At 39.4% G+C, this 24853-nt stretch overlaps 1 protein-coding gene and 1 long non-coding RNA gene across 2 annotated transcripts; one reads left to right on the top strand and one right to left on the bottom strand.

Moving 5' to 3' along the window:
* Positions 1 to 4277: 4277 nt before the first annotated feature.
* CNRIP1 (cannabinoid receptor interacting protein 1) lies at positions 4278 to 24170 on the bottom strand. The gene is made up of 3 exons (XM_010979910.3): positions 23894 to 24170; positions 21644 to 21794; positions 4278 to 5323 (listed from the first exon to the last, which is right to left on the bottom strand). Exons 1-3 carry the CDS (start codon positions 24070 to 24072, stop codon positions 5159 to 5161), a joined length of 495 nt encoding a protein of 164 aa, XP_010978212.1. The 5' UTR covers positions 24073 to 24170; the 3' UTR covers positions 4278 to 5158.
* LOC105088926 (uncharacterized) lies at positions 6491 to 9855 on the top strand. Its single transcript, XR_837128.3, has 2 exons — positions 6491 to 6554; positions 9734 to 9855. It is a non-coding gene; the product is annotated as an uncharacterized LOC105088926 (long non-coding RNA).
* Positions 24171 to 24853: the final 683 nt, after the last annotated feature.

The following is a 24853-nucleotide window of genomic DNA, read 5'->3' as shown; positions in this document are numbered from 1 at the left end:
CTGGCTCTGAATATCTGAAGGAGAATCAGAAATCCACTGCAGCCTGAGGCGAGAGTGCCTCCCAGGGTTACCGTTCAAGCACGAGATTGGGGCCAAAAATACTGTCCTGTTTTTCTTTTCCTTTTAAAAAATTATTTTGATTTGTGTGTGTATGTGGGGGGGAAGGTAATTAGGTTTATTTAGTTAGTTATTTTAATGGAGGTACTGGGGATTGAACCCAGGACCTCGTGCATGCTAAGCATGTCAACTAACCACTGAGCTACACCCTCCCCTCATCACATTTTTCATTTGTCAGCAGATGGGGAATGGCATACCATCCTTATTAAGAAAAAGAATTGCATTAGTCTTATCTAGTGCTCTAACAGTAGTTTGCACGACTTCAGAGAGAAATTGTCATCTTCAAGTAATTTGCTGTGTAGAGAGTTAGAGGTTTCTAATTGAACACTGAGTTTCTAGAAATTTCACACTTCTATTTACTGACAATAATTTTAAGTTATATATATATATAACACATTCACAGCAATTTTCAAGCATTTGATATACTAGACTGCAAACAAATGAAGGCAAAAGCAGCAGGTTGAAAACACAAACACTGTCAGAGTGTGGGCACATGATGATGTCATTTTAAAGCATATATTTTTTTGTTTTGTTTTTTGTTTGCTTTTTTGGGGGGGAGATAATTAAGTTTATTTATTTATTTATCAGAAGTACTGGGGATTGAACCCAGGACCTTGTGCATGCTAAGCACAGGCTCTACCACTGAGCTATACCCTCCTGTCCTTAAAACATATTTTGTATTTAATTTATTTTATTGAAGTATAGTTGATTTACAATGTTGTGTTAGTTTTTGGTGTACAGCATGCTGATTCAGTTATCCATACATATATTCTTTGTCATTATAGGTTATTATAAGCTATTGAATATAGCTCCCTGTGCTATACAGTAGGACCTTGTTGTTTATCTATTTTATATATAGTAGTTTGTGTCTGTGAATTCCAAACTCCTAATTTATCCATTCCTCTCCCCTCTCCCCCTTGGTAACCATGAGTTTCTTTTCTATGTCTGTGAGTCTCTGTTTTGTAAATAAGTTCATTTGGGTCATTTTTTAAAGATTCCACATAGAAGTCATATCATATGATATTTGTCTTTGTCTGTGAAGTCATTTTAAATAAAATGTGTCAGGGAGAATGTGATGAGAACAGAAGGAAGGGGCTTTGCACGTGACATATTATTTAACCCTAACACACTTTGTGAAGTGGACAGTATTGTCACCATTTCATAAATGAGGAAATGAGGATCACATAGTTTCTTGTAAAATCAGCTGTTTAAACCTGAGCCTTACTTTTCAACATCTGAGACTTAATTTCTCTTCTGGACAGTGGAGATATGACACGCGCTGCCCACCTCACAGAGTTGGGGGGATTAAAAGAAATAACAACTAGAACTTTCGACATTACTCTTGACTTTTACCGGCTTTTAAGTTCTCTGATTTTGTCCTGATGTTTGCATATTATTCAGAACTGGTTCTCCATAAAAGAGACTTGATAAAAGCCTGTTTCTCTTTGCAAAACATTTATTTCTGGTGTATCTACCTCTACAAATTGCCCTCTCTCCCCTAATTATTCTGATTCCAATTTCCTAAGGGCCAGAAACCAACTCACCCTATTAGAACTGTCTCTAAAATACAAGTCATGAGGCCTTGAGAGAAGACCCAAGCCTTGAGTGACTGGACTCTGTGACATCTGCTAGAGAGATCTTCCCTTTTTGGCATGTTTACTGTTCTCAGCTGTGATCCAGATAGTCTAGAGGGCTGGACGAGTGACTTCCCAGTGAGCAAGGTGTCACAAAATCTGAATTCAAGGCATTTCTACTCTTCCACCTGTTCCAAAGTTCTTCAGTCATCATCATAATTAGAAGGGTGGCCTGGTTCCTCAAGCTTCTGGGTAGCCATCCGATGCTTAGAAGTAGAGAGACATGGCTGCAACTTGTATAAAAATAGCCCTTCCAGATGGCTGAGGGGCAAAGTTACAACTCAGCAGCTCGATATAGCTGAGTACTTGAATTTGGGAGTAGGAGGAGAGCTATGTGAGAAGTGGCCAGAGAGACTGGGCTTGGGTCCAATCATAAGTAGAACAGTCGATGCCAGGAGAGATCACTTAACGCAGCAGATTAGCTGTTAAGATTTCCTGTTTATTTCATCTCCATCACCCCTCCTCCCTCCCTTGATCCAACCTTACCTCTTAGCCCTAAGGGACACACACACACACACACACACACACACACACACACACATTAAAAAAAAAAAAGGAATATAGTTTAGGTACAAACTATAAATCTTAACGTGCTTTAGAACCCCACTAGCTGAAGTCCTTGTTTTAGACACAAGCAAACTGAGACACTGAATGATGGTAACCACTTAGACTGACGCAGCGTGTCTCCGGGACTCACCTTCCTGCTCTTCTGTGGGAGAGTGGGTCCAGTTACATGAGCCATATTTCCCCTAGCCTGGTCTTGAGTCATTCTGAACTCAAAAATTAATGCCTCTAGTTAAAACAAGCAAGAAAGCAAACAACAACAATCAATCAATCAATCAAACAAACAAACAAACAAAAACCACAAACCAACCCATGGAAAAATGGCAAAAGCCATGATCTTGCTTCTACTCCTCAGAACAAATACTACAGCTCTGATGGATGAGTCACTAGCTCAAAAGCCCTTCTTTCCCAGATGAAAATATTTACTCATCAGAAGTTTCAAATATATAGGCTAAACTGTGTAGTTCTCGCCTTTTCCGGCCTTCTAATACCTCTGCGTGTCTACTGGATATTCTGGAAGGAAACTTAAGCCTCTGTAGTACATCCATGGCTTTAAATATCTCAGTGTTTAAATAATCAGTCGAGTGTTGGTTTTTAAAACACAATAATTAGGAAGGGATTCACGCTTATGTTTAGCAGCAGTGTGGTAGACACTTATCGTTTTTGAAAAACGAGCAAGTCACGAAGCATACGCCTCTCTTCTGACATCGCTCACGATTAGCCCAAATCCAAGGCATTGCTGTGCCCTGCTGGCTGCACAGCCCCATTGCAGGTAAGTGACTCAGAGGTGCCGAGGGTTTGGTGCCAGCCTTCTAAGTTCATTTCTATAACAAACTGACTCTTTGCAATAGTCCCATTAACCTTGCGCATTCTTACATGGAAGGTTCACAGGCAGCAAATCACAAATCCCTGGGTCACTTTTCCAGCGCAATAGGACTTGTGCTTTCCAAGTGAACATGATGATACTGTTGCAAAGTGGTAAGTTATTTTTCGAGAGAATGTTTCCTTCCCTCTTAGGGAATTCATCTTCAAACTGCCCCGGAATTGGGGCTTTGTGCCAGGTACCTTGCAATAACTGGGAGCAGGCAAGGAGGTTTCCAGCCTGGTGGCTACGCGCTGTTACAGCACCACATCCTCAAGCTTCTCAGCTGCATAGTCAGCTGATAAGGGAGTGGTCAGCCCAGAGGAGGACTGGAGAGAGGTCAGGAACAAGCATTTTTTGATTGCCCACCAAGAGCCTCAGCCTGTGCTTAGCTCTGTTGGAGCTGGATAGAGTACTCCCTGTTTAATTGTCAGAACTGATCTAGGAGTAAGTGTGCTAATTCTACTCCAGGTATATGCCCGTCACCCTGCAGTGCAGACGGAGATCTTGTAACAGAAGAAAAGACCTGACTCTGTATTGGGTCTATCCCTTTAACTCCAACCCTGTGCTCTTTTGTCTGTTCTTAGTCACACTGGTTCTGCACCCTTCATAAAAGAAGGCTGCCCGTAGCCTGAAATAGCCAGGATAGCCCATTCTCGAGGCTCTGGCCTTTAAAGGTCTAAAATTTCCCCTTTCATATAGAGATAAAAAGTTGCAGAACAAAGAGTAACATTTGTCTCATTGGTGGGTTTATAGGAACATTGTGACCAGAGCTAGATGGACAGCTGCAAGAACAAAGGATTCGGGCACCAAAAATTTGCAACAAACAGCCACACACCCTCCCCTTTTAGTATAAAAGAAGCCTGAATTCTAACTCAGGGGATAGGATTCTTTGGGACACAAATCCACCATTCTCTCGGTCTGCTGACTTTCCGAATAAAGTCGCTATTTCTTGCCCCAACACCTCCTCTCGATTTACTGGCCTGTCGTGCGGCACGCGGTAGGAGACTGGATTCAGTCAGAGTCTTAGTGGAGCTGGTCTGGAGCAGAGGTCCACCTGCTAGCCAGATGTTGCCCAAATTAAAGAAGGCAAGTCATGATGATTTTCAATCCCTTTATTAAGAAATATCAAAAGTTGATTACAGTCCCATACACAGTTTTACAAAGTTCACGTGAAGGGGATGTAAGGAGCCATCAGTATGCACATTTGGACACTACAGTCGCTTGCCAGAGAGGTAACCCTGTCGCTTTGGTCACCTTGTTTAACAGTGGTCCACACGGGGCTCTTTCCCACTTCCAGGTCACTGTGCAATACCTTTCGTTACTTCAAAGAGTTTTCATAGTTTATAAATACTTCTTAAATATTTGCCCTTTTATTCTGTCATTATCTTTCCCTGAAAAAGCCGAGCTGTTTATAGAAAGCACACCACTTGAGTCCCACTGACTGCTGTTTACACTTGAGTCCCTTTGACTGCTGTCTGCATCCCATTTTCACAAAGCCTGCTTTGAGAGCTGGAAAGCATCACCAGTTACGTGTTACTGTAGCACACTTGGGATGAAACCCATGCACACTGTTATTATTATTTTTTTTTATTTAACATTTAACAAAAAAGAAGGAATCACTCAACTTGGAAACAGAACACCATGGTCATTCAGTGGCAATGTGAAGTGCCAGACACAGCCTGCCGATTCCACGGAGCTCCTGGCAGGCAGTCACCGGCAGGACCGAGAACAATTGGAGGCAGGAACACCAACGCGGAATACAGAAAGGGAGCCTCTTGGGCAGGGAACATCACGATCTTTTATGTCAGGGACATTGCATCAGAGGAGAATTACACTTGCAAAATAATCGGGGCTAGTAGGTCATTGGCACCCGAGGGGAGATAGCAACGGTGTGGTATGCCTTGGTGAAGGCTTGTGCTGGGTTATCTGAAGGTGGATTTTTGGAGAGATTGTCCAACAGCATCAGGAAGAACCATCTTCAGAGGAAGGACTCCTTGTTCACCCACATGAGGCTGCGGGTCTCATTGGGTTTGCATTCGTACTCAATGACAGAGAAGGGGCTTCCCCACTGGCAGTGATCTCGCTTGTGGTAATTGTAGAACTTGACCTGCCACACGGTCTCGAAGGTCCCTATGTCAGTGAACTGAGGGAAGAGAAAGAAACACGCCACATCAAACCCTCATTCTGCCACGAGCAATAGACAAGAGCTACTGTCCGGGAAAGGGGTGTGTAACGAGATGTGATCACCCCAGGCTTGTGTGGTCTGAAAGCTGGGACCTTGATTTTAATGAACGATCTTCCTTTATTACAAGAAATTTTCCTGAAAAGCTGTCTGTAAACTACATTTTTCTCTATAACATATTATTCCCATCATACACATGGCATTTGCTATCATATTGCCTCGTATAAAAATAACTCCCCCAATTGATCTGTTTCCCAGATTTGATTTCTGGAAGCTGCGCTTGCAGCCTCAGAGGTTCAGAGCCGGCCACAGAAAGGAGACTGGGAAGAGTAGACAGGGAATGGTGTGGAATGATTGTCTGCTGGTGTCTATTTCAAAAACCAGCTGTACAAAATAACGCATGTGCAACATAACTAAACAGGAGATACAACTGCCCACCATCATTCATTTCAATTCCGGAGAAAACTATTGTACTGGACGCATTTGACTGTGAAAGACCTTACTTTAACTTTCAAGCAGTATCGAGTACTTGTAAAGCCAGGAATGCATGCCCATGTCTCAGGCTCCAATTACACATTATCCAAAACCATATTTGAGTGCCTACTCTGTGCCTTTTCCATAGAAAAGTTTGTATAAGGCATGATCTTGCTCTCAAGAAGTATGCATTCTACTTCCAGCAGGTAGGCCCTGCAAACACTGCACAGAATTCTCCAGAGCCATGAGCATGCAGTTCTCATGTAGCCGAGAAGAGGGCACAGAATACCCTAGAGGCCACTGGGCAGGGGCTCAAGCGGCCGGCGGGGTAGCCTGACCCTGCTCCCGCCTCCGGGAGCTATTTAGGGGATCTGGCATCAAACAGCATGATGCCTGTCATTATTTTTCTCCTCTGACCCTCCCCTGTCATGGGAGGGGCCAGGGACTGACTTAGCAGGGTTCTTAGACTTGTCAGGCGCCAGAAGACGTGGCGGCAGGGGAAGGGCAGTGAGCAATAGGAGCCTTATGCTTGTGGCGGCTGCAGAAGGGCAATCAGGTGCTTCCCAGAGAGCTTTCCAAGATGCTCTCAAAATTATATCCTGCACCATTGCCTCATCCTGCTAATCTGATCCCCAGACAAGGTCTGGCTTTCCTTTGGGAAATCTGCTTGACTTGAAACACTGGGTGACATACCTGGAGTCCACAAATCTTCTCCCAGGTAAGAAAACGAAGCATCTCTTTTTAGAGTCATGGCTTAAAGACATGTACATGTACACACAGCTTTATTCACAAAAGCCCCAGACTGGAATCAACCCAAAATTTCATCTTCCACCTGGGGGTAGACACATTTTTGTCTATCTATAGGATAGCTTTTTACTCAACAATAAAGCAGAGCATACTGATTCGGGCAGCAAAAGGATGGATCTCAAAAACATGTTGAGCAGAAGAATCCAGACCCCAGATGACTCCATTTACACAAAAGTCATATATATATATATAATTATGTATATGTATAATTTATAGTGATAGAATATAATCTATGTTGACAGGAGACATCTGTGGTTACCTAGAGCCTGGGGTGGGAGGAGGGCATTGATGATTGATGAAAATGTGCAAAAGGGAGCTTTTTAGGGTGAAACATTGTACATCTTGATTGGGGTTGTGGTTACAAGAGTGTATGTATATGTTTGTCAAAACTCATTGATCAGTGTGCTTAAATGGGTCATTTATTATAACACAAAGTTGATTAAAAAATAGAAATATTGATATTTTTTTTGGCAGGGAAAGGTATGATTAAGTTTATTTGTTTATTTTTAGAGGAGGTACTGGGGAAATATTGATTTTTAATGAGTTACAAGGAAACAGATATTCTAAACACTGCCAGTGGACACTGAATTATACAGCCTTTTGGAAGGAGGATTTGTATCAAGTTAAAGGTATAAATATAATTGTGTCAAGCCATTTCACTTAAAGTTTATTTTAAGAACTACATAGTGTTTGAAGTAGTGAAAAATTGAACACTAAATTTCCACCTTTATGACATTAATTAATTATGGCATATCTACACAATAAAATAGTATGTAGCAATTCTAAATGTAAATATTTAATAAACATTTTCTACTGTTCTATATTGTTACCTGAACTGAGCAGAGTACCAACAAGAATATCTAGTATTAATTCCATTAAAATTATACATGTTAATGCTGATGGAATAAGTTTTTATTTTCTTCTGTGTACTTACTTGTATTTTCAAAATTTAATAATCTAATTTTACTTTTATAGCCAGAAAAAAATGTTAAGCCAAACTGTTAAGTATTTACAAGTATGACCAAATGGTTAATATCCTTAGCATAAAATGTTATATGAATTAATTAATAAGAACTACTAAGGATATTTGGATAAAACTGGAACACAATTCATTAAAAAAAATGGCTAACATCTGGAAAAATATTCAAATGTAATATTATTAGTAATTAAAGAAATAAAAATTTATAGAGATATTATTTACTTATCAACTTAGCAAACATTTCTAAATACTGGAAACAATGTTAGCATCCAACTTGATGAAATTATTATGCAAATGGCGGCTTATCTGTATAATGAATTTATATAACCATTCAACAGGAATTTAGGGTTTATATAACCATTAAACAGGAGTTTCAGGAATTTTGATGAGAGAAAATGATTAGGACAATGTTAACAAGAAAAAGATGGATTAAAATATTTATATACATTATGTGCTCAAATATACAAAATAAGATGTATAGAGAAAAGAAAATGAAAAAAATTAACAATAGATCTCTAAGTAAAGAAATGGAACGCTCTCTTATCTTTTCTACTTAGATTTTCTGCAATAAACATTTACTTTTATCATCAGAAAGAATATTTCGATGGTGAAATGGATTTGTCATCCCTGAAATCTTAACATATATACCCCTCAAATCCTAGGGATTTTATAAATTCTATTAAGGATACACATATGCTAATGAAAATATTACAACTTTGTTTACAGTAGGGTAAGGGTGGTAAGAATAAACTGAAATCTCATTTTACAAATCACCAAGATGACTTCTTATTATTTTTGATTAGCACAAGACATTGTACATTTTAAGTGCAACTGAATTAAATAAAGTTATAGAAATATTCTACAAACACCGGCTAATCTTTGGAGGGAGTAGCTTGAAACCAGGCTGGGTAAGTGGGAGAAACAATGCTGAGGCCTTTTTTGAAATAGATATAAATCAAGTTGGTCATCAAAACAAACAAACAAACAAACAAACATACAAAGATGATTTTGACCACAGGCAAGGAAAAAAAAAACAAAACAAAAAAACCCCAAACCCTGAACCCTTAAGGCACTGCACTTACATTTGAATAACCTTAAAACTAAGGAAGCTTCAATCTGAGAGTTCTCAGGAACACAGGAGAGCAAAATCAGGTCTGTGACGGCAAGTCACAGTTAAGACATGGGACATCTAAGTGCTTTTACTTTGTTTCTCTTTTATTAATGTTGGACCCAAGGTCATGCTATAGTTAATTAACTGCTGCGAGTTAGGCATATATTTTCCTCTCTCCCACACTTTAGTTGTTTCAGCTTCCTATTAGCCTTCTTCCGATTCTTTCTTCTGGAGCTCTATTTCCTGGGCATCTCACTACCTAGCTCAGGAATTCTTCTGCTCTGGCTGAGAACAGATGGGGTCTCCAAAGCTGGCATTTCCTTTGAAGAACAGAAGCAACACACAGCTCTCTCCTCCCTCCCAACCCATCTGTGCCTTCGAAGGGAAATTTACCCAGGCAGGCTCCTTGGGTGATGCAATTATACATAGTATAATTCTGTGCATTTAAAACTCTCTTTTTTTAAAAAATACAATTACTTCCACACGTGTCATTCCATATTGGTCTTGTGACTGGTTTTAACATCTCCATTTTATGGATGTGAGAACTGAGATTCAGAGAGGTTAAGTGACTCACTCTAGGTCTGGACTGTGTGTCCAGCTAATAATAGGGGCAGGGCAGGAACCCAGGTTTCCTAATTCCTATCTAGAAACTAGAATCAATGTACTAAACTGTTTTTTTAAGCAAATGAGCTAAGAGTTGCTGAATGGTTCTTCCTTTTTCTCCCAGAGTGAGAACATATATGGACTGTCATGCGTAGAATGTTTTCGTATAGTACTATGGACTGAATATTTGTATCTCCCCCAAATTCATATGTTGAAGCCTAAAGCCCCAATGTGATGGCATTTGGAAGTGGGGCCTTCCAGAAGTAATTAAAGCATGAGGGTGGAACCCACAGGAATGGGATTAGTGCCCTTGTGAAAATAGTCACAGGAGAACGATGATCGCTCTCTTTCTGTCTCTATCTCTCTGTCTCTCTCTTTCCTTCATGTTGGAACACAGCAAGAAAGCAGCTGTCTGTGAATTAGGAAGAATGCTCGCACCAGACACCAGGTCTGCTGGCACCTTGAACTTGGACATCCAGCGTCCAGAACTGGGAGAAATAAATATCTGTGTGTAAGCCACCTCGTCTATTGAATTCTGAAACTGACACTCTACTAGACAGCTGGACATTTCATTTGTCTTAGTGTTCTTCCAAGTTGCAAGCCTTGGGACATCTTTTACTTCACAGCCAATGTGAAAGAGAACCTCTCAGATTGCAAGGATAGGAGACTCATCTGTTGTCCTCAGCAACAAATGAGGAGTCAGAAGAGCTGGTTTTAAACAATTTCTGTGGTGGTCTTACAATCAGAGGGTTTAGAATCCCCAGAGCCCTTCTGTCCACTCCCCCTGCCACCTAACACCACTGGAGACATGAAATTCACCGAGAATAAGAAATCCATCAACTTAGGAGCACAGAACAAGCTTATTATATTGATAGAAACATGATGTTACTTCATTAGTAAACGAATTTGCAGTGTAAATAGGCATCTGTGACTTTTAGTGTGGTGTGACTTACCAGTTCCTGTTGGGTTCCAAGCCCCTCTATTCCTGTACTGCTTGAAGCTTTACTAGTAAATATATGTTTTCCATTTCTCTTAGCTGAATAGATAGGACTAAAAGTTCTGGGTCTTACAAAGTATGCTTAACTTTATAAGAAACTCAAATTTTTCCCAAATGATTGCACCATTTTACACTCATACCAGCAATATGAGAGTCTCAGTTGTCCTACACCCTTTCCAAAAGTTGGCGTTCCCAGTCCTTTTCATTCTAGCCAGCCTAGTTGTAAGAAGAAGAAAGGCAATAAAGAGCAGAAATCAAGGAAATAGAAGAAAGAAAAACCATAAAGAAGAATCGATGAAACTAAACTCTGTTCTTTTTTAAAAAGTCTTTATAATTGATAAATCCCGGCAAAACTGTGCAGGAAAAAGAAAACAAATGACCAGTATCAGGAATGAGAGAGATGCCATCACTATAGATTCTATATTAGGAACAATGTGGGATTCTCAGGTTAAGAACAACCAATACATTTAAAGAAATGGACACATTCTTTAAAAGACACAAGCTATCACTAGACCTCTGACTACCAAAGACATCAAATTTGTAGTTAAAAAATCTTCCCAGAAAGGAAAATTTCAGGCCCTAGTGGCTTCACTGATAAATTCATATATTTAAGGGAAAAAATACCAATTCTATGTAACAGAGGAGGGAACACTTCTCAATTCATTTTGTGAAGCCATTGTTACCTTAATACCAAAACCTGACAAAGATACTATGAGTAAAGGAAAATTACAGACAAAAATTCCTCACGGATTTATGCATAAAATTTGCTTTTAATTTTATTTGCTTGATATATTAGTTAAGTCAAATCCAGCAATACATAATAAGGATATTACATTGGGACCAAGAGAGGTTTATCCTTAGAACTCAAGGATGGTTTAATATTTGAAAATCCATGTAATTCGCCATATTAACAAAATAAAGTTAAAACACCATACAGTTATATCCATAGATGCAGAAAGCATTTGGCAATTCAATTTCCATCCACAATAAAAACTCTTAGCAAACTAGGAATAGAGGGAAGGTTCTTCAAATTGATTAAGGGGCACCAATAACGGACCTATTGCTAACATCACCATCAATGGTAAGAGACTGAGTCCTTCCTCTATAAGGTTGAAATAACACAAGGATAGAAGCTCTTACTATTTTTGTTCAGCATCGTATTAGAGGTCCCCACCAGTACCTTAAGGCAAGAGGGGAAAAAAGGGAATAAAAACTTTCTATTCACAGGTGAACAACTGTTGGCAGAAAATACTAAGCAATCTAACAAAAAGCTACTAGGATTAACGAGTGAATTTAACAAGTTTGCAGGATCCAAAATCAATGTATAAAAATCACCATGTTTCATAAAGAAATATACTAGCACTGAATGATTAAAACTATTTTTTATTATTTCACCAATTTCGTAGGTGAAATTGGCATTTCATTATCTGTGTATATATTTTTTACTAATAGTGAAATTAAACCATTTTATATACTTATTGATCATTTACATTTCTTCTGTGAATTGCTTCTATGTTTTTTGCTTATTTTTCTATTTCCCACACCCTATAGTTATCTTTTTCTTACCAGTTTCTAAGAATTCTTTTGTTTTTTCATTGGAAAAGGATTTTATTTCGCCACAAGAATGCAAACTGGGATAAACACCATCTCTCCTGACGCAGACGTTACAGCTATTTTTAAGGATTTCTGAGCTTTTCTTGGAGAAGCTGATCATGAAATTTAGCAAGTTTGCAGCCTTAAGTTAAAGATCTTCCCAAGTGACTAGAAAGAAATGACATGAGGGAAGCCTTTTATATTTGGGAGTCATGTGTAAGTCTACCTCTCTCCGCACACACAGTCACACAACAAGCTTATGCACCTCCCTGCCTTATTGCTCCAAACTCCCACCCTCTCTCACAGAAGAGGATCAACAATGGGAATGTCAGGATAAATACCATGATTCAGACAGAATCTCTACCCGGGCTCTCTCCTTGGAGGGACAGAGTGGAGACTTAGTCACATTAAAATACAAGTCAGCACTGCTCTTTGAAGTGGGAGTGGAGAGCTTTTAGAGCTGGGTATCGCTTATTAACTCCCTGTACCAGGGGCTCTGGGAGTATCTGAATAAAGAAATTACTTCCATTAATCTAAATCAGATGGCATTTGACTATTTCCTGAGTTTGGCTTCAGTGGGCGGTAAAGGGCTGGGGACAGGTACTAAGGCACCAGCAGGGTCTGTAGGGGCAGTGGCAAATCGAGGCAACATAGCGTAACAATCTACGTTGCAAATTAGTTTTTCATCCATTGTCATTTGCCTTTTAATTTAAAGTGGCTTTTAAGGGAAATTTAACTTTGTTTGCAGTGTTTAACAGGAATTTTACATTGTATGTAATCAAAGTTTTTCATTTTTACCTCTGGGTTATTTCCATTTCTTTTAGGTTTAGATTAATTCTTTTCATTTTTAATTTTTTTTAAAGTTGACTTTTTATGGATAATCCCATGAGCCATCTGGAATATTTTTTGAAGTATGGTATCAGGAAAGAACAACAGTGATGTTTTCCCCCAAACAGCCAATTATCTCAGCATGATTTATCCAATGATCTAAAAAATCTGAAAAGCTACTTTGAGGCAACTTTACATGCATAAGAAGGTGCTTTGGTATATCTTTAATTCAGCTTCCCTCGCTGGATTCGACTACTTGATTAATCGGATATACTTGGACATTGCCAGCCTTCCTTACGACCGACCGGTGAAAGTGGTTATGCCTGTAATTTATGATACTTAAGCCTGACAAAAGTCATAAAATAGTCTTAAATCATATGTCAGACTTTCATCACTGGCATGAAACTTTCACTTAAAATTCGAGCTGCTGACTTGATCAGGAAACCTTTTCTAATTTCACTGAATAATAATTCTAACTTCAATTGTCATAGAGTCAGCCTATTGCAGATAAAACACAAATGCATGGCCAATGTACAAACCAAAAACTGTGTAATCACTGCTGAAACACTCAACTCTCAATCACCTGCTTCTTCTAGAGTGAAAATTACATTTAAGAACCCGGGCTCTACTGCTGGGACTCATAAAATGCTAAATGCCATCTTAAATCTTTTGTAAAGTGATGTACAGTGTAAACATACAAATCAAGTTTGAATCAGAGGAAAGTTAAGTCACATAAAATCCGAAATTACAGGAAAATCAAAACAGACTGTCAACTCTATGGAAAAATTACCGTTTTCATTATAAAAGAAGAAATCATAGCAGAAAATGAAAAATTTAAATGTAATTATGTTCCTACACAATGGAAAATAAAATAGCTGTAGTGGGAGAAATATGACAGATATGACAGATTTTTTTTTTAATCTTTGTGAGGAGTCTGATTTTTAAAAAAATAACAATTTCCAATAGAAGTACTGACAAAACAAAATTAACATGTGAAAATGTTCATTCTTGTGATAGTGAAAAATAAACTAAAAAGTATTATCTTTAGGGTAATTCTGAATGAAGTCATAATTATAACAAAGCCAGTAAATTTCTTTATTACTAGTAACAGTAAAATGGTATGTACAACTTAAAAAAAAAAAAAAAGACCCTAGTGGGAATAGCCATAAAGATTCAGTTCTTTTGAGCAAATATTTTTATGCAGATTGAGGTAGATATATGCACAAAATTATTCATTACAGCACTTTTTTTTTGATGGGACAACCAGCATATCTAATATCTGGAGAGTAGTCTTATCATTGTGATATATTTGATAGTGATACATCATTACGATATGATAGAGTTTTATGTTACCATTAAAATTATAACAATGAATATGTAGAAACTTGGACAAAATATGTATTAAAACTGATTGCAATTGTAAAATGTATATATATGTGGAGGGTAATCTGAAAATGAACCAAATCAAAATATAGGGGTTACTGGTGCTTTAAAAGTCTGCTCACAATTCTGAACTTGGTTATTTCACAGTTAAAAAAAAAGTTATGCAAATCTCTTGAGATGCTGGGGTGCATTCCCACCCTCCTCGCTGTGTCTGCGACCAACCAAAAAAGATTCCTACATGGATTTGTTGGCCTTCAGTCTTATTTGGTGTGATCCTAAATGACAGTATTTGACAATGTGACTTTCTTCAGCAAATAAGTAGTATCCTGACCCTAAAGGTAAGTTTATAATCTTCATATCATGCTAGAGCTGGAAGTGGTCTTGGTGATCAGATAGTGAAAGTCACTTATGCTGCTTTGAAGAAACAGGCGCTTTGAGTTAAGGTTTGCCTGGGATCTCAGTTAATTACACAGGTCGGAGGCGTCCCGATCTCTTCCTAGCTTCCAGTTCTGATTCTGACATTCTTGGTGCTTTCTCAGGCACCCACACACCACTGATGTTTCCCTTTACGGGGTATGTGAACTCAATAATCCAGGAACTTGCTGCTTAATTGATTGCATTTACCTGGATGTGTCAAGGTTTCCACGTTGTCTGTGAGAGTATGGCACACCTATCCTTTAAAAACTTAAGTTTGGAATACTGGTAACTTAAAAGGGGCACAGGGCAACGATGAAGGCTGGCTGAAAGCATCACCATTCACCACTAGGATGAACATCTGAATTTGCATCAGAGCTGCTGACTTGATCAAAAAAGCTTCTCTGATTTTAACTGTTTTCCTTAGAATCAGCTATTACAGATAAGATACAAACAATACTCAAACAAAAAGTTGTGATCACTGTTGGAACAATCAACTCTCAGTCGTCTGCTTCTTCTAGAGTGGAAATTATACGTAAGAATCTGGGCTGTCCTGCTGAGACTTAGGATTCGTGAGTTATAGTCTAGAGAATCTTTTCCCTACTATATAATCCCAAAGCATCTAGCAACTTAAAGGCTCTCCAACCTTTCAGCAGGTGCCTGGCTGCTAGCAATCTAGACTTAGGGTGAATAATAAAATCTTTCTTTACATGACTAAGTCTAAATCATTCTCACATTAAAAAACAAAAGGAAACCGAACCTATGCTTCAACCCCATTCAAAATAATGTAGAAGTTCTCACGCTACAGATCCAAGTAAGAAGTCTTTAATCAAGCCCTTTCTAAATTGTTTGAGTTAACCTCCCTCCCTAGTGTTCTGTTTATACCTCTAGCAAAAGAAGTATGACTCCACCCTTCTAAGACCAGAAGAAGTTATGGCTCTGGTCCCCTCAAGGCCATGCTGGCTCCAGGCAGAAGGTGAGGAGGTCTCGTCTCCTGCTCTGTGAGCACTCAGAAGAGAGGGTGCATTCATTTATGGTGGCCATCTCTGCACCTGACCCAGTGCTCTGCACAAGTTCAGTGAAAGAATGAACAACTTGAATGAGTTAGCTCATTGGCTCTCTGGGCACTCATTAAAATTCTCATAACTTTAGTACTTGCAGTTCTGCGTTAATATTTCCTTTCAACTCTAATTACATATGCTATTCTTGATACACTAGAATGGAAGGGCACTTTGATATAAAAGAGATTTATTTTTATTCACCAGCCCTTTGTTGGATATGTGATTTGCAGATATTTTCCTAGAAGTCTGAAAATACATTTTAAAATGTGTTTCTGTAGCCATGGATGGTTTCCTCAGAAAAACAACTGAAATGGACTCAGTAAAATCTTCAAAGACCCCCAAAGGCGAAAGTTATGGGCGAAGTTGAAAATTGGAGATACTCCCTCCAAATATCTTTATTTTGGATCCTGACTTTTATGGGGAAATTCTGTCCGACTTTTGAGTTAACAGCTAAGTCCTATGCTAGGTAAATTGTTTCAGAGCACAAACTATGAAAATGTGCCCAATTCATTTCTTAAAGTTATTAACCTTAACAACAAATCTTAAATTGTGAAGACTTCTAATTTGTCCTTTGCCCATCTCTCCTTCCAATCTGCACAATGTTAATAGACTGATTTTAACAACATGCAAATCTTATCACAGTACCAGAAACCAGAAGTCCTACATTGAAATGTCTCTAAAAGGGAGGGTGGGGTGGGTAATGGTGGAGTGGAGTCACTGGGTGAAACTTACGCAGAAAATTATAATATCTGACAAAATAGAAACAAAAACTATTTGAAGCCTTTAAAAAGCAACTAAAAGCAAGGCAGAAACCAGACTGTTACCCTTGAAAGGCCTCAACTACAAAAGATAAGAATTATCTTTGTGGCTTTTTTGCCTCAAGGTACTCCCCAGTTGCTGGAAGTTCAGACAGAAGAAAACAGCAGCTTTATCTGCTAAAAGTGGCAGAAGATAGTGTTCAGGGCCAGCAGAGTAGCTGGCAATTTAGGGGAAAAATCCTGGAAGCAAGAGAGCTGCAAAAAAAGAGGTGAGATCCCAAATCTGACTATAACTCTGCCATAATTCTTGGCTAAATGCATGTATGGGCTGGTGGGAGAAGGCTTTTTCAAGCAGAGAAATCAGTGAAAAGTCTATTCTTGAAAGAGAAAATTATGCTGAATAAGATTTGTAAGTTCACTGTCTTTTTCCTTTTCTTTTCTTTCCTTCTTTTTTTGTCTTGAATACATTCCCAAATCCAAGAAGTTGGAGCCTTACTGGCTTGAATTGTCAAAGCAAAGGGCTCAGGACTGGCAAAGCAGCTGGAAATACAGAGGGACCTCAGGGTGGGTGGATCACAGAATCTCAGTATAAATTGTCCAATTTCTTGGCTGACTCCTAAACTCCACTGGCATAAGGGGACCAGGCTAAAAAGCAGAAATTGGAAGTTGAAAAAAAATTAGCAAAGGTATCAGCTGTTGGAAAGACAGGATTTGTAGTTTGAGTCCAGGAATGTTACTGAATGCTAGAATTTAAAAAGAATAATCCTCATAAGACTAAAAGAAACTAGAATCAATACTATGTTATCTACAATGTTGAGTTTCTAATCAAATATTATCAAACATGTAATAAAACAGGAAAGTGTGACCCACATTCAGGAAAAAAGTCATTCTGTGGTAACTTACTCTAAATAGGGCTAGATGCTGAAATTTATCAGACAACTATTTCAAACCAGACTTTACAAATATGCTTGAAGAAGTAAAGGACACACGGTCTCAGTGAGTGAGCATTGAGGAAGGACATCTCGAGGAAGCTATAAAAAATACAAATAAAAATCCTGGAGCTGAAAAATACAATGATAGAAAAAAATTCAAAAAATAAGCACAAGAGTAGACTGGAAATGGTGAAGAAAAAATTAGTGAGCTTGAGTATATCTCAATAGAAATTATCTAATTTGAAGAACCATAAAAGAAAATCGAACAGGACCATAAAGACCTGTGGGATAATACCAAGCTGTCCAATGTGCGTGATGTTGCAGTACTACAAGAGAAGGAGAGAATAAAGTTGAAAAGAAATTTGAAACAAAATAATGTTAAAAACAACCCAAATTCAGTAAGAACATTAAGTTATAGATTCAAGAAATTCAATGGGCCCCAAGCAGAAACGATTCAAAGAAATGCACACTTGGGTGCATAAAGTCAAACTATTGAAAACCAGAACTGTGCCATATACAAAGGGGACATTTTACTCGTGCTCGCGTGCGCGCGCGCGCGTGTGTGTGTGTAACCTCAATTAAAATATCTTAAGAAAATAAAGAATTAAGATAGGACCAGAAATCAATGAAACAGAAAAATGGGTCAGTGAAGCATATGAAAACAAAGCTAGGTTTTTGAAAAGTCAATAAAATTGATAAATCTCTAGCTAGATCAGTTGGGGGGAAAAGAAAAATAATGAATATCAAGAATGAAAGAGTGACAAGTTTCTACTGATGGCACAGGGAACTATGTTCAATATCTTGTAATAACCTTTAATGAAAAAGTACATGAAAATGAATATATATATATGTATATGCATGGCTGGGACATTGTGCTGTACACCAGAAATTGACACATTCTAACTGACTGTACTTCAATAAAAAGAAAGAAAGAAATAAAAAAGAAGATAATCACCCAGAGAGAATATACAACCTTAGGTTAAGAGCTAATTTAGGAAATGTTGATTCCTATAAAAGATTTAACTTCTTAGGTACTTTTTCCTTACATTGTGTGGCACAGTATATTTAAAAAATACAACTATTACAATTTCCTTCTTCTTTTTTTTAATATTTATTTTTAATTTTTCTTGGTGGGGAGGTAATTAGGTTTATTTATTTATTTATTTATTTATTTTAAATAGAGATATTGGGAATTGAACTCAGGACCTCGTGCATGCTAGACACACACTCTATCACTGAGCTAACCTTCCATCTCCTACAATTTCCTTCTGTATAATGTATATCATCATTTAAACCTTTAGTAAAATACTATACATTGAAAAAAAAAAAAGAATGAAAGAGTGGACACCATTAGAGATCCTAAGACAGCAAAGGATGGTGGAGGATTATTGCCAACAATTTTGTACCAACAAATTTGACGGTTTAATTGAAATAAATAAATGATATCAAAGACAAATTACAAAAATTAACTCAAGAAATAAAACCTGAATAGCCCAATATCAATCAAGGAAGTTGAATTTGTAACTAAAAACTTTTATACAAAGTAAAATGCATACCTTTATTGGTGAATTCTATCCAATATTAAAGAAGAATAATGTTAATTCTATACAAACTCTTCCAGAAGACAGAAGAGTGAACAACTTTGCAAATCACTTTATGCAGCTAGCATTATTATTCAGATACCAAAACTAGACAAAGACATTACAAGAAAAGAAAACCACAGACCATTATTCCTAGGAAAACAGATGTAAAATCCTCAATGAAATGTTTATCAATCAAATCCAGTCATATATACAGAGAATATACCATGACCAAGTGGCATTTATCCCAGTAATTCAAAGCTGTTTTAACACAAAAGAACAATATAATCTACTACAGAATGAAGAAGACATCATATGATCTTCTCAATAGATAAATAAAAAATATTTGAAAACATTTTATGATACATTCATGTTTTTTCTTAAAAACTCTCAGTAAACTCTCAGTAAATTAGGGATAGAAGGGAACTTCCTTAATGTGATAAAAGGCATTTATGAAAAAAACCTACAGCCAGTTAGTGTTGAAAAACTGAATGCTTTCTCCCTAAGACTGAGGGACAAGGATGTCCATTCTTATCATTTCTATTTAGCATCAAACTGGAGGTCCTAGCCATTGCCATGGGGACAGAAATAAAAGGAATATGGATTGGAAAGGAAGAAGAAAAAATTTTTATTTGCAGATGACATTATATTATACGTAGGAAATCTTAGGGATTCTATATATAAAAAAAAAAAACCCAAAACCTATTAGGACTAATGAGTGGGATTACCAAGGCCTCAGGCTTCAAGATGAATATAGGACAAAAAAATCAATTTTATTTCTATGTACTAGTGATAAAAACCACCATTTATAGTAGCATTCAAATATGAAATACTTTGTGATAAATTTAACAAAATATGTATAAAACCTATACAGGGCACACTATAATACATTATAGAGAGAAATTGAAGAAGACCTAAATAGGGAGATGTACCATATTCATGTATCAAAAGACTTAATATTAAAGTGTCAAATCTCTCCAAATTGACCTATACATTTAACACAAAACCATTTAATATTCCAATTTTTGGAGAAATCCACAAGCTCATTCTAAAATCTACATAACAGTGCAAAGAACAGCCAAAATCACTTTGAATAAACACAACTGGAAGATTTAGGCTATCTGACTGAAAGACCACAATATAGATCATGAAATAATATTGGCTCTTCCAATTAAAATTAAATTAAATTAAAAAATTAATTAAAATTAAAAATTAAAAAATTAATTTTTTTCCAAATTAAAAAAAAATTGATATATTAGTAAGTATTGAAAGCAACTAGAATTCTCATACATTGCTGGTAGAAATATGCAATAGTACAACGGTCTGGATATTTCTTACGTGGTGAAACACATGCTTACCATGTGACTTGTCAAATCTCCTCTCAGGTATTTACTCAAGAGACCCGAAAACATACTCACATTAAGACTCTTATTCAAATATTCATAGCAACTTTATTCATAACACCAAAAGCTGAAAACCTCCCAGATGTTCATTTATTGTTGAAGGGATAATTAAACTCTAGTATATCCATACAATGGTATATACTACTCAGTGATCAAAAGACTTAGCTACTTATACAGGTAACAACATGGACAAGTCTCAAGGACATTACGCTAAGTGAAGGAACTCTAGAATAGTTAAAACTAAGTCACTGAGACAAAAAGCTCAGAGTGGGCTAGAATTTGGGGCATCCGTTACAAACAGTAATTTTTCTGGGTGACATAAATGTTCTATGTTTTTATTGGGGTAGTGATTATGCAGTAGTCAAAAGCTATGTAACTGTACACTTTAAATTGGTGCGTTTATGTATTTACATGCAGTTTGTATGTAAATTGCATATCAAGGTTGACTTACAAACCTTCAATGAATTCCTAGAGGCAATAGGATAAATCCAATAAGGGAGGAAGGTACTGTAACATCTAACTTCTACTTACCTCTCCAGCTTAATCTTGAGCCAGTCTCTGCCTCACTCTCTACTCCAGCCATATTGGGCTTCTCTAATTCATTGGAACATGTGATGCTCTCCCCCATCTCTTGACCTTTGTAGCTCCTCTTTCCTCTAGTGGTCCCTCTTCCCTCAACGTATTCTTTAGTTCTTTCTTAAGAAAGCAATCCCCAAAATCTTGGACTAGGATAAGACTTCTGGTATATGCTCCACTCACCACTACTTTTTCAGTATATTTTATATAATAATAATTATTTACTTTATTATTGACACTCATGTATACAGTATGTTTTCCTCCTTTAGAAGCCTCATGAAGCCAAGGATATTTATTTTGTTTACCACTCTTCTCCCAGTACCTGATATATAGGAAATCCTTATATATTTGCAGACAAATCAAGCAAATAAAAAATCAATAAAATGAAAATTTAAAAACCCTTAATGAAATATTAGCATATTGCATGTAGCAATATATTAAAAATGATTAATGACATTAAGTAGGATTTATTTTACATAATAAATGAAGTTTAGTATTTCAAAGTATGTCATATAATTATTCCATTAATATACCAAAAGAGATAAATTATCTCCAGAGATGGGAAAAGGAATTAGATGAAATTCAATCTCCCAGTTAATTGATTGTGCTGGGATATTATGAACAAACATATTCTAATACAAAACCATGAATTAAAATAATGTTTCATAATTTCACAATATTTCATTTTAGAACTTTTCTTAAGGGGAGATAGTGATTATCTTCTTTTCCATGGTTTCCATTCGCCTTGGTACCACATCCCAGCACCCCCAAGCAGTCCTTACCGGCATGGTGATCTGGATGGGTTGCCGTTCTCCACTCTTGGTTGGGGCCACACCTTCTGTGTCGTATGTGCCTGTATATACAATTCTGTCCCCATCAGGTTCTTTAGACTTCAGCTCCAGTGGGACAACCACACCACCAATGGAAATATTCCTGCAATGGACTCGAGTTGATCATATATGGTAGGAATTAGCTTAGGCACCCTGTCCTGGGCTGGACCACAACCCTAGGCAGAAACTCTATAGGGTGTGACTGAAGGAAACACTGTGGTATGGTAGAAAGTTCTGAAAGTTTAGGAGGCTTGAGTTCCCAACTAAGCAGTCATGTGACCCTAGACCAACTATTCAATTTCTCTGGACTGGCATCAGTTTTCTCATCCAGAATACTTGTACAAGGGTGAGTCGGACTCTGTCAGTGGTCTTCCTCTTCAGTTTCTCATCTGTGGCGCTGTTAAAAACTTACTACACCCAGCCTATCTCAAACCCCAGAGATTAGGATTCAGTTGATCTGGGGTGTGGTTTGGGCACTGGTAAATATATTTTAAGATTGCCTAGGAGATTCCAATGTGCAGGTAGGGTTTAGAAACACTAAACTAGTTCTCTAATGATTTTTTTTCTGTTCCAACAATCAGGGGTCCCATGATTCAAGATACTCTTCCTCAAGCCAGCCACACGCCCAAAATTCTCACTAGCATCACTTCTTTGTGTTAGAGTAGTGGTTCTTAAAGTGTCATCCTTGGACCCGCAGAATCAGTATCACCTACCAACCTGCTAGAAAGCAAATTCTTACACTTCACTCTAGAAACTAGCAGTAACTTCACTGTAGTAAACCAGGAACTCTAGGATGAGTCTCAGCCATCTGTGTTTTACTAAAGCCCTCTAGGTGATTCTGACATACATTCAAGTTGGAGAACCACTGGGTTAAGGCATTGAAAAACCTTGATAAAATTAAAGCATAACAAGAAAAAAAAAAAGTCATATCATGAACACAAATTTGTTTTTAGATTAGCCTGAAAAATAGAGAACTGCCCTAAAGAAAATAGAACAGATGACTTGGGAGAAGGGGTTGCCAGGAAAGAAGCCTAGATCATAGCCAGTTGCACAGAACACTAGGAAATATGTGGGTAATAGGTGCATGGAGCTGTCAGAGATGCTGACAAGTAAATGGACCAGGAGAACCAGCAACAGCCCAGGTTTGGTTCTAGGTCCTTGAACTTGGGCCTGGAACCTAGAAGGCCAGCACAAATTCATTGGATTAATGCTTACTGGTGGGCAGAAGCTATAAAAGGTGTCTGGTGGATTCAAAGCCTTCTCCATTGCAACTCCCAAGCTCAGCAAATGGTAGATACAATACATGGTGGTTTATTTCCTCTTTCCACACTAGACCTCACACCACGCTTAGGTGGAAGCTGGGAGGTAAAGGACTCCACCTCTGGAAACTTCCCCATAAGCTACTGCACGCTTCCACACTGACTTTCCAGCCAGAGGGCTGCTGGGTGCATCAAACCGTGGTAGCAGAGAAGAGATAATCCTTGCCACCAATAAATAAATTAAAAAAAAATCCTTTTGTTGTAAAGATGTTGCTAATCGCGGGCACCATCACCAGGCTGAACAGGAGAAAAAGAAAAACACCAGGCAAGGGAAACCGTGAAACTAGGCCCAAGCAGAGGAGGCTGCCTTCTGTCTTGTGGCTGCTCTTCCAGCCGAGGGGTCCCAGCCACTTTAGGGGCAGATGGAGAAGGGGGGAGCATCCCTCAGGGAGCCCCAGTAACCACCCCACTCCACCTTTACACCTCATCCCTCAGCCTTTCTCCCTCCTTCACCCTCGTGGGCAGAACAGGGCGAAAGGCCGGGACTTGGGAGAGGAGGACGGGGACTGCGGTAGGTGAAGCCCGCGGCGAGCTTCTCCCCTTCGCCCTACCCCGGCCTCCCGGGGTCCATGCTGATGGCTGAACAGAAAGGATGAAAAATTTACAATTAAAGCAAAAGCCCCCCGACTCCCTGGTTTCCTGTCGCTGATTTAAACATCCCACCCCGCGATGGGTGGAGGGAAGAGAGAAAAGAGGAAAGAGAAGCGTAAGGCTGAATGGGGTCCAAGGGAGCAAGGAGCTGACCTCATCCCCCTACCCCGCCCAGGACTGCTGAGCGCGAGGCAAGGGGCGCCCGAGAGAGGCTCCGGCTGTCCCGGGGGCCTCGACCCACCCCGCGTGCCCCAAGCGGGGCCGGTCTGCGGCGGCGCGCGCCCGCACTCACTCGACCTGCAGCGTGGTGGGCTTAATCTTCACCTCCACCTTGTAGGAGGACCCCGTGAGCAGCTTGATGGTGCGGTTCTGGCCGAAGCGCTGCCCGTCCACCTTGTAGAAGACCGGGCCGTCGTTGGGCTGGATGCGCAGCGCGATGGAGAGGCGCACGAGGCCCGGCAGGTCCCCCATGACTGAGCGCGGGCGGGCGCGGCGGCTCCGGGGGGTGAGGACGGCGCGGGCTGCGATCGAGCGGCTGGAGCGCGGTGGGCGGAGAGGAAGAGCGGGGAGGGAGAGGGAGGTGGCGGAGCGGAGGCTGCCGCTAGGAGCCCGCGCTGTCGCCGCGGCCAGCCCCGGCTTCCGAGGAGCAGCTCCCAGGGCCGCAGGCCCCCGCCCCCCTCAGCGAGGAAGTGCGCTCCAGAGACAGCTCCGAGGTCCCGAGCGGCCCCATCCCCCTGTTTCCGTGCCGCTCCCTCCGCGAACCAGGGGGCTCGCTCCGGCCCTCAGGCCGCGGGCAGATCAGCGCTGCTGGGGGCGAGAGAGTTAATCCTGTTTACGCAGCGCAATCCCCTTCAGCGGGGGAAGAGGACATTTAGGCTCCTCCTAGAGCGGCGCGGGGCGGGCGGAGGAGAGGATTGGGGGGGAGAGGGTAGGTCCTGGAGTTAAGCCGCACACGCCAACCAGCGAGACCTCGGAATCTGGACACCACCCCGATCGAGCCCCAGCCAGGCGGGAGGAGACCGAGAGGCGAACAGGAGACGGGAAGCAGGGCAGGAAACCGCTAGCCAGTGTTTTTAATTTCAGGAAATACATCTTTCCAAAGCTTAGGGGAAATGGCTGAGGGAAGGCGCAATTCCATCTAATGTGGACTGCGAGCCATACTGGATTAGGAATGTGCATGAGAAAAAGGAAAGTAACCAATATGTATTTAAGGAGCTACACCTTCTTGTGAGTGTGTATTTCCATTATACAT

This window comes from Camelus dromedarius, chromosome 15 (assembly GCF_036321535.1).
Source record: "Camelus dromedarius isolate mCamDro1 chromosome 15, mCamDro1.pat, whole genome shotgun sequence".
NCBI classification, from domain to species: domain Eukaryota; kingdom Metazoa; phylum Chordata; class Mammalia; order Artiodactyla; family Camelidae; genus Camelus; species Camelus dromedarius.
The sequence above is the reverse complement of the archived record's forward strand: the minus strand, read 5'-3'. Positions and strand labels throughout refer to the sequence as shown.